Raw genomic sequence first — 10,260 nt, forward strand, 5'->3', positions numbered from 1 at the left:
GCGGCGGCGGCCCGGCGGGGACCCGCGGCGTTCGGGGCGCTGCAGCGGACGCCGAGGACGGCACCGAGGAGACGGCGGGAGCGGCGCTGGTGCTGTCCGGGGACCTGCTGCTGGGCCGTGGCCCGGCCTCCGAGAAGGGACCGCCAGGTGCGTGCGGCCCCCGCGGAGACGCGGCCCCGCTCCGGCAGCGCCGCCGGCGGGGATGCGGCCCGGCCGCACCGGCCCCGCGCTCCGCGCATCCGGCAGCGCCCGCCCTGGCGGGGGCCCGCCCGCTGCGGACTCCAGCCTCGCTTCCTCTACTGCGGGACGAGGCCCGGCCCCCGGGTGGGCTCTGCCCGCCCGGCACCGACCCCCGAGCGCTCCCTGCCGGAAAGGGTCCCGGGCATGGCGTGTCCCCGCGGCCGCTCTGGGGCCGGGCTCCTTCCAGATCCGCCCCCCGCCCAGCTCCGGGCTCGGCTCTGCTGCCCACCCGGGAGCCGGGCCCGGCCGCAGCGTCCCGCCCTGCCGCCCCCCTCAGCGCTGAAACGCCCCCGGGGCGCTCCCAGCCCCGAGACCCCCGGCCCGGTGCCCCGGGCTCGGGGCAGTCCCAGCCGAGGCAGCCGGAGGAGCGAGTGCTGCTCAGCTCCATGGAGCTGCCTCACAGGGACCGGCAGGAGCCTCACTCCTTGCCCCTGGCAGTGAGCAACATGGGGATAGAACGGCGAGAGAAGGGGTCAGGGCCTGCCTGGCCCCGTGGCTGCCCCGAGGGCTGAGCCCTGCTCCCTGTGCTCGGTGGCCTTGCTGAGCTCCAGCACCGCTGCTGAGGCTCAGGCCCAGCTGCCTGGCAGATGTGGCTGTGCTTCCCTGTGTTGGGACAGCCACTCGGCTGCTCTGGAGGTGGGTGTTGCCAGGGCCCAAAGCCGCTGGGAATCCCTGTCCTCCCACTCAGCCCCAGCCAGGAGCAGGACTGGGACCTTGGGGCCCACAGGATGGACAGATTGTCCCCCCTGGGCAGCGCTGACACGGCTGCTTGGGAAGGTGCTCCAGGGATGCTGTGGTGCTGCTGGGCTGAGGGAGCAGGGGGCCCCTTGGTGTGGGGCTGAGCTGAAGGGACAGGGGAACCCTTGGCAAAGGGCTTGAGGTAGGGCCGAGGGTTCCCTGGCAAGATGCCCTGTTTTGGGGTCTGCGCTCCAGGCAGTGCTTGTGGAAGGGTCCCAGAGGCTGAAGGGGCCGCCCCATTCCACAGCATGGATCAGCCTGACCCCTCTGCCTGCCTGGGGCTCTGGGAGCTTGACCCAGCAGGGTGGGCAGCAGCGAGGGTACGGCCCAGGCTGCTTTCCAGGTCACAGGCAGCTGTTGGGTTTGACAGGCCCCAGGGCTGCAGGTCAGGAACAGGACAGGGTCAGCAGGACACGGCTTGTGGCTGGTAGTGGTGAGGCTTGGGCTGCATGTTCCTGCCTCTCCAGCCCTGAGCACCAACCTGGGGGTACATCTGGGGCACAGGGGCTGCAGGGGGATGAGTCTGTGCCCAGCGGGGAAGTGCCCCCTGAGAGCCTGGCACAGCCTTTCCCCCCACTGCCATGGGACAACAGTGCTGTGTAGGGCTGGGGAAGGCACTGCTTGCAGGATGGAGGGGGCTGGTGTTGGAGGCCCGTGGTGTCGGCCATGGGAGCATGACCAGCTGCTGACCATGGGGCTGGGGCAGTGGCACAGCGAGGGGGGCACGGAGCAGCTTTATGGGCACCCAGCTCTCCTACCTGGGCTGGGCTGCACCCACCACCTTCCCAACCGCCAGGCCCAGCAGTGCTGGTGGGTGCCTGATCCACCACTATCCCCTTGCCCTTTCTGGCACCAGGGTCTTGGCCAGCCATGCAGAAGTGTCAGGGTTTCCTGAGGTGCCCAGGACAAGCCCTCAGCAGGGTGTTGGGGCAGGCTGTGGCCATGGGGCTTCTCACTGCAGTGCACAGTGTGGCGGGCTCCCTCTGGGTGCCACAGGGTGGGTACAGCTGCCCAGACCCTTCTGGGACCGAGGGCACAGGTGGAGGGGCTTTTCCCAGGCCAGCCTGGCTGACGCTGCCCTATCCCCACGGTGTTCTCAGCAGACACGCTGGTGGGGAAGATCGCCATCCCAGCGTACGCCCTGAGTGACGACGACTGCTCCTCCGGGTACCAGCAGCTGAGTGTGGAGAGTGACCCCGAGGAGGGGGGCGAGCCCGGCCCCGCCGCCCTGCCCTGCCGCCAGTGCGGGCTGCAGCTGGCTGCCAGCCTGGGGCAGAGCTGCCTGCAGTGCGCTGGCGCCGAGGGCAGCCGCAGCCAGCGCATCGTCTACTCCTGCCAGCTCTGCCCCTTCGCCTCCCACTACTCCAGCCACCTCAAGCGCCACATGAAGACACACAACGGGGAGAAGCCCTTCGCCTGCCCGCAGTGTGCCTACGCCTCCGCCCAGCTGGTGAACCTGACGCGGCACCTGCGCACGCACACCGGGGAGAAGCCGTACCGCTGCACGTGCTGCAGCTTTGCCTGCAGCAGCCTGGGCAACCTCAAACGCCACGAGCGGGTCCACAGCCAGGACAAGCCCTTCCAGTGCGCTGCCTGTGACTACCGCTGCAGCCAGAGCCGCAACCTGAAGCGGCACATGCTCAGCCACCGCCTGCCCGAGAGCGACGGACCGCACCGGCGGGACAAGGACCCAGGTAAAGGTGGAGGGGTGTGGGGATGGGGGGAGAGCAGCTGGGAGGGCCCTGGGGCCGGGGTAGGGCACTGGTCCTGCCGTCGACCTGATGCCATGTACTGCATCAGGCTCACTGGGGCACCGGGGCTCCTCGCAGAGCCGATCCCCACTGGTGCTGTGCCACCCCGCTCACAGCCCTGTCTGTCTGTCCCACAGAGCCGCTGCTGCCGGAGCTGAGCCTGCACGTGGGCAGCGGCAGTGGCCCCTTCCTGCCCGGCTGTGCGCGGCTGCGGGGCGAGGAGGCGGCCGCGCTGCCCGAGCTACTCTTCCCCTTCACATGCCGCATGTGCGGGCTGGTGCTGGACGATGGGTTCGCGCAGGACGAGGGCCTGGCTGAGCAGGTCTGCGGGCGCTGCAGCCTGGCAGTGCTGGGCACCGAGCCGGGCGCCAGCCCTCGCAAGGGCACTGGGGACAAGGGCTTTGCCTGCAGCCTCTGCCCCTTTGTCACCCACTACCCCAACCACTTGGCACGGCACATGAAGACGCACAGCGGGGAGAAGCCCTTTGCCTGCCCGCTCTGCCCCTACGCCTCTGCCCACCTGGACAACCTGAAGCGGCACCAGCGCGTGCACACGGGTGAGAAGCCCTACAAGTGCCAGCTCTGCGACTACGCCTGTGGCAACCTGGCCAACCTCAAGCGTCATGGGCGCATCCACTCAGGCGACAAGCCCTTCCAGTGCAGCCTCTGCAGCTACAGCTGCAACCAGAGCATGAACCTGAAGCGGCATATGCTGCGGCACACAGGCGAGAAGCCCTTCCAGTGCCGGGACTGCTCCTACACCACTGGCCACTGGGACAACTACAAGCGCCACCAGAAGATCCACGGCCACACGGCCGAGAGCTGGGTGAACCCGCGCAATGCCAAAGCCCTCCTGGCCCCCCCGGCCGTGGGCACGGCCCTGCCTTGAGACAGCACTTAGCCCAGTGGCAGGCCTGGGGGGCCTCGGCCCCTGCCCTCCCTGGGGGAGGGAGGACGGGCAGGAGACTCTGCAGGGGCTCAGGGCTGCCTTACGCCAGGGCCTCCAGCAGCCCTGTCCTGCCTGAGCAGGGTGAAGCCACGACCGGCAGCACTGCCATGCCCCCAGCCACCCCACCTGCCTGTTCCTGCCTGCAGGAGCCTTCCTCTGCTGGGGTTTGGGGAAAGGGGGGGGAGGGGAGGACAGGACTGGTTCCATGGCTGTTGCCATGCTGGTCGGTGTAATTTATATTGTGTATAAAAGCATTAAACAGTCACTTTTGTTATTTGCTCTTCTCCCTGGGGGCCTTGTTCTGCCACAGGGAAGGACAGCACACGGAAGGTTGGGACAGCGGGCACCCCCCCAACAAACAGCCCAGTACCAATCAGGATCCATTTTAATCATTGTTGCAGTGTGTAAACATCAGTTACTGTCCATTAATGCTCTGTCGGGCTGAGCAGCAGGAGATACGTGGTTACAAGCCTAGATTACACTGGCATCTATGAGCGGGTTAGAGGGGGCTCGGCACGGAGCCCCCCGAGACAGCTTACTGCACTCTGTCTCGGAGCACAAACCTAAACACTAATTTGGCATTATGGAGCCTGCCCGGGGCTGCCCAGAGCAGCTGCCCCCAGGCTGGGCCAGGCCCTCCCGGCTGGGGAAGGGGCAGCTCTACCCCCTGTGCTGAGCCAGGCCCCACACCACTGCTCCAGGGCTCGGCCCAGGTGCGCTGCTCGGGTCTCCCAGCTGGAGCCAGCAGTGGGAGGAGTTCAGCTGCCCCCACCCCGAAGGCAACGGCAGGCTGGGGGCGAGCTCCCAGCCCCAGGGAGCAGGGGAAGGTGGATGTAGCAGGTGAGAGGCACGTTGATTGCAACCTGGCTGCAGGTCGTACATTCCTCAGCAAAGGCCCTCACTCGGGCCGGGGCTGTCCTGGGAAGGGGGGCACTACAGATCCTCATCGCCAATGCCCTCAAAGGCATAATTGCCGTGGAAGTCGTTAGCACCCACGTCATTAGCAGAGCTGGAGTGGCTGATCCCACGCAGGCTGACAGATGTGAGCTTGCTCTGTGGAGAGGGGAGATGTTAGAGAGGACCCTCCTAACTCCCCTCCCTGCTCAGCATGAGGGCACCGGCACACCCACACACAACTCACCGAGAGTTTGGCCATGGGCTCCCGGGAGGCATCGGGTGAGTCCTGTGGGGACACGACAGTCAGGAGCTCGGGGTCGTAGGACACGACATCCACCCATCCCACCACCCACCCTCCTGAGATGAGGCCAGGCCACCCTCTGTCCTTCCCTCCCCCAGGGAGTCAGGCTCACCGATGTGGGTCCAGGACCTCTTTCCCTTCCCAGTCGTCTGGGAGCGGGGCACCACAGCCCTGCTGTCCCCTGGGCTTGCCCCAGCCCTGCCAAAGGGACAGTGGCTTCTCTAGGAGCAATGGACTCTCTTACCCAACATGGTTGCGCATGTGCCCCGCCCAGGCCTGCGGGGCCCCACTCACCAGCAGAGGGGGCGACTTCACAGCTTGCTGGCTGTCCGAGCGCCGCAAGGCCCCGTTCACCCGCCGCCGAAACATCTGCAGGGAGGAGCTCGGCTCAGCCGCAGGGTCCCCGGAGGCAGCTCCGGGGCTTAAAATTGGCCCTAGGGATCTGTCCGCTGGCCCTACCCTGAGGGGAGCACTCAGGGCCCAGCCCAGACCCCAAGAAGTCACAGGGGCAGGTTAGGATCCCACCCCGGAGACACCATCCAGCCCCAACTCTCACCTTGCGGATGCTGCCTCCAGACTTTTTCACCATTAGCTCATCCACCATGGATTGCAGGCAGATGCTCAGCATGATGGCCTGCAAGGGAGAGGTGTCACGGGGCTCCACACACCCCACACGCTTCCCACACCCACACCAGGCCCAGACTGACCCTTTTCCCTGCAGCCACTGCCAGACCAGCATGCAGGCAGCCCTACCTGTGGGCTGGTGATGGTGACCCACTGCAACCGGTCCTTGCTCATCAGGTACTCAAAAGCCAACTCCAGCTTCACCTCGGACTTCCCCGGGCTGCTCCCTGAGGGGCCATTGCTCATTGGCACCTGCAAGGGCACACACTGAGCCTGGGAGCCTCCAGAGGGGAAGTGGCAGCTCCCCAGGCCCCAGTGCAGACCGAAGGCAGTGCTCAGTCAGGTGTGGGACACTTGCCCAGTGCCCACCAGCCTTCTGCCACCATCAGCTCCCCTCACGCCCCTTGAACGTCCTCACACCAACGATCCCCCAAGGCACAACTCGGACCCTCCCCAGGCCTGCTGGGCTGGAAGCCAGCGTCAGAGCCAGCACCTTTCCTGGGGAGAGGTGGCACAGCCAGGTCCCTCCAGCCTCCCGGAGCCCTCCCTGCTCCCCAGGCATCACTCACCGAGGATGTGACCCGCCAGCACCGCATGCGCGTGACCTTGAAGCTGCCCTCCTTGATCTGCTCGTTTGGCAGCCGCACCTGGAAGTTGAGCTCGTTGTTGCCAGCGCTGACGACGACGTGGCAGCCCTTCTCTGGGAAGTCGGTGACACAGGGGTCAAACTTGAGATAGCCGTAGTACTTGAGGGTCTGCGCCAGGCGGATGAACTGCGGGCAGATCCGGGGATGCTCAGCACCGCCGGCTGCCCACCCAGGCCAGGAACAGGTGACCAACCCGGCACCACACAGGAGCAGGGCTGGTGCAGCACCAGGACTGCCCCAGTCACGGCATCACACCCTCCCCTACCTCCTTCTTGGAGACTTTTTCCTGCAAGGATTTCAGCTGCCGGTGCTGTTCCTTGTTGACCACGATCCATCCGTGCTCAATGTCCGACACCGTCTACCAAGCAGCAGAGGCTGGTGAGCAGCTGGGCTCGGAGCCACCCGAGCCCACACACAGCCGTGGCTGAGGGGTGCAGTGCCCCTCCTCACCTGGCTGGGCCACACCGACCCTCACCTGCGCATACAGCAAGTTCAACCCCACACGATGCTCCATCACATCGTCATCGTAGGCCGAGTCCCAGTAGCTGGAAGAGAACCACATGGGTCAACCTATTCCCCAGCTCCTAACAGTGATGGGGAGAAAATCATCCTCCTGTGGGATGAGGCACCAGGCTGACTCTCTGGCCAGCTCTCCTGTAACCGTTGGTCACCATGCCCTGCTCCCCCTCTAAACAGGATGCCATGGGATGGGCTGAGCCAAGCAGGGCAGCCCATGCCCCGGTGTCATGGCCAGGTGTGTTCCTGGAGGCCAAAGCCCACGTGGGCAGCAGTGGCGGGAGAGCAGGGTCCCTCTGCTGAACAGGGAGCCTCAGACAGCACCCCACTGCTGCCCCCCGCTCACCTCTTGCGCAGGATGATCCGGAACTCGGGGTTGTGCAGACTGGTGACCGACACGTACGGCAGCTCAAACTCCTGCAGCTTCCGCACGACTGTGGGGAAACACCAGCTCAGCAGCAGCTCGGGGCAGCAGTGCCCCCCAGACCCCTCAGCCAGGGGGAACCCGCTGGGCCTCCCACCCAGGGCAGGGTCCAAGCACACAGCCCTCACTCCGGGCAGGGTACAGGGCAGATGTCCACTGCAGTGGGCTCTACTCACAGGAGAAAGCTCCGTCCTTGGTCTCTCTCACTAGGAAGAGGCTGAAGTAGCCAACCAGGTCATCTGGCAGATCCAGCTTGGAGGCTACAGCCTGGGAGTGAGAGCAGGAGGTCACCACTTCCCGAGAGAGGTGGCACTCCTGCATCCTGACCCTGCAGCAGGACCCAGCCCATGTGCTTTCTGGGGCCTCTCAACAGCAGGAAGCCAGCACCTCTGCTGCTCTGAGGCCAGGCCTGGGGCATCACTGCCACCAGGAAACAGCTGGGGGCCCCCTTGACATCAGTGTGGCCCCAGAGATACCCATCAGCACACCCTCTCCAGCTCCTAGCTCTTCAGTCCCACCAAGTCAACCCTGCTCTGGGGTGGGGATGTGGCAAGGAGGGCTGGGGGGGCTGCTGGGCTGTGAGAACCCCACACATGTGGGAAACCACAGAATGCAGCACGAGGAGCTGGTCACACCCAGCACAAGAGCTCTGGCACCTCAAGGACGTCCTCTGTCTGGTCCGAGGTGAGGATGGTGACCTTGACCTTCTGCCCATTGGAGAGCAGCACTTCCAGCACCACCTCCTCCGTAGGGATCTGCTGCGTCTCCTGGAGAGAGAAGCAGGACTGGCACCCCGGCCCCTGGGTGCAGCCTGAGGGCCCCTGCCCTGGCCCCACCCTCACCTGCTGGGCCTTGCGCAGGAAGCTGTTGAAGGTCTCGCTGCCTCCCAGCATCGGATCCTGCCGCACTGCGGGAAGGGGAGCGAGGAATCAGGAGTCCCTGAGAAGGGACAGGGACCCACACCAGTGCCCAGCCCCTCTGCACTCCTCGGTTTGCCCCCAGACTGTGCTGGGGCAGCCAGGGATCCCCTGCAGGGCCCCCCTCTGCCTGAGCAGGGCAGGGGATGGGACAGCAGCTGGCATCCAGAGGACAAGCCCAGCTAATGCCAGCGTGACACTGGGAGTGCCAAGATGGGCCCTGGAGAATGGAGCAGTTCAGGAGGAAGCCACGGGCAGTGCCTCAGTGCCCTGCACGACTGGGCTGGGGCAGGCAGGCCAGCTTACCAGCCTGCATGTACTTCTCCAGCTGCTCCCGTCGCTGCTCTACCTCCGCCGGGGTGAGCGTGAAGATCTTCTTTGGGGGAAAGGCTGGGACCACGTTGGCACCATACTCCTTCCTTAACTGGGAAAAGAACGGAGTGCTGCGAGAACCTCCCTGGATGTGGTGGCAGTCCCGAGCCCCCACCACAGCTGATTCCCAGGGACCCAGCAAGGGGAGCAGAGAGCTCACCAGCATCCCTTAGCCACGTGGGCAACCTGCAGTGTGCAAGAAGTCAGCTGGGATGTCACAGAGCAGGAGTGGGCAGCGCAGCTCCCCCCACCCTCCCTACCTGCTCGTGCAGCCCCAGGAGCTGGCTGTAGCGCACCCGGCAGTGCAACACCCCGTTCACGTGGATGTTGTAGGCCTGCAGGGAGAGACGCCAGTCAGATCCCAGCACATGCCGGATGGAGGGGACCCAGGGTCTGCCCAGCTCGAGGCACACAGGACACCTCAGGGAGCACCCAGGAAGAGGCGACGCCCCTGAGGACCCTGTCAAGGGACAGATTGTCAAAACCATTCAGGAAGAATGAGCACATCCAAGAGATGTGTGTGCTGGACACCAGAAAGGCCCAACCCTGTGACTGCCGAGCTACAGGGAGCACAGAGCCCTGTTGCAGCCCCACAGACACGAGTGTCCCCAAGCCAGGAGGCAAGGCCACCCCTCCCAGCTCCCAGGGCACCCCGTGGAGCTGGTTCCTGGCTGTGCCTCCTAGTGCCCCCTCTGCCCTGGCTCAGCTCCCTCTGACACCGCAGGCAGAGCAGAGCTTTGGCTGCCAAGTGCTCTGGGCCCAGCAACTCCACAGCCCAGCTCCCAGCACCACGGGCAACGTCCTCCCAGGGGACAGCACCGTCCCCTCAGCTCCTGGCATCCCCAGAGCAGTGTTTGGGAGGATGGGAGGATGAGCCTCCAGCCAGCCATGGCAGCTCAGCCTCCTGTGGCTGCCCCCAGTGCCCTCCTGACTCTGAGCGCTGGGGCTGCTCAGTAGAGGCACTGGCACAGCCGCACTGTAGCTCACACTGGCACCTCCCAACCCAAAGGCACCAGCCCGGTGTCTCAGGATCCCCGCAGAGGGACCAGGAAGGACACGGGTGGTCCAGACAGCACTCACGCCTGCCCAACTCAGGGCCCTCCGTGGGGTCACAGCTCCTGCCCAGTCCCCAGCCTGCCCAAGGGCTCTCCCTGAGGTCTCCCCCTGCCCAAAGAGCCACCGTGACTTCTGAGGGCAAAGTGCAGGGGGTCATGGGGTCAAAACGTCTCGGGGGCTGCCTGCTCCTCCAGTCTTGTGCAACCGCAGCTCCTGCGATTGCCAGGTCCCTCCATCGCTGCTCACCACCGCGTCCGTGCCCTTACACCCCACCTCGGGCTCCCAAGGGGAATCCTCCGGAGAGGGATCTCGGCACCGGAGGGTCCCCCGCGGGACCGTGGAGCCCAGGGCTGCCCACCTTCACCCCGAGAGCACCGGCCCGGAGCCACCACCCACCCCGGGGGCTCTGTCCGCTACTGCCGGCCCCGGGGGGCGTCCGGGCACTCCGTGGCCGCCACCGTCCCGCAGCGCAGCGTACCCCGGCCCCGCTCCCGAGGCGCTCACGGCGCAGGGCACGGAGCAAAACAGGAAGCCTGGACGGACGGACGGACGGGCGGGCCAGGATGAGCCGGGGATGGGACCGGACGGGGCCCGAGCGCGCTGCCGCCCCCGCCCGCGGCGCCCCGGGCAGGGCAAGGGCCGGGCACCCCCGGGGCGCCCCAGGGACCCCCACACCCGATCCCGGGGCGCGGCGGAGCCCGATCCTCGCCTGGCCCTGGCACGGGGCGCAGGCCGGGGATTGCGGCGGGCCGGGGGCTGCCCGCCTCGCCCGGCACCGGCACCGGCCCCGATCCCGAACCGCCACCGCGCCGGGGCTGCGGGCCCGCA

At 66.4% G+C, this 10,260-nt stretch overlaps 2 protein-coding genes across 2 annotated transcripts; one reads left to right on the forward strand and one right to left on the reverse strand.

Moving 5' to 3' along the window:
* Window positions 1-5: 5 nt before the first annotated feature.
* On the forward strand, window positions 6-3,952 carry LOC113940738 (zinc finger protein 513-like; the record flags this gene model as incomplete). The annotated part of the gene is made up of 3 exons (XM_027631887.1): window positions 6-147; window positions 2,082-2,672; window positions 2,867-3,952. Coding segments are annotated over 3 exons (1,485 nt in total), but the record flags the coding sequence as incomplete, so codon positions are not given.
* A 93-nt stretch (window positions 3,953-4,045) lies between these two features.
* On the reverse strand, window positions 4,046-8,879 carry SNX17 (sorting nexin 17). Its single transcript, XM_027631886.1, has 14 exons — window positions 8,637-8,879; window positions 8,311-8,428; window positions 7,930-7,994; window positions 7,744-7,854; window positions 7,264-7,354; window positions 7,010-7,097; window positions 6,623-6,692; window positions 6,413-6,505; window positions 6,070-6,273; window positions 5,630-5,752; window positions 5,433-5,510; window positions 5,171-5,245; window positions 4,820-4,861; window positions 4,046-4,731 (listed from the first exon to the last, which is right to left on the reverse strand). Exons 1-14 carry the CDS (start codon window positions 8,862-8,864, stop codon window positions 4,612-4,614), a joined length of 1,506 nt encoding a protein of 501 aa, XP_027487687.1. The 5' UTR covers window positions 8,865-8,879; the 3' UTR covers window positions 4,046-4,611.
* Window positions 8,880-10,260: the final 1,381 nt, after the last annotated feature.

Source organism: Corapipo altera, unplaced genomic scaffold (assembly GCF_003945725.1).
Source record: "Corapipo altera isolate COAL_440 unplaced genomic scaffold, ASM394572v1 60529, whole genome shotgun sequence".
NCBI lineage: Eukaryota > Metazoa > Chordata > Aves > Passeriformes > Pipridae > Corapipo > Corapipo altera.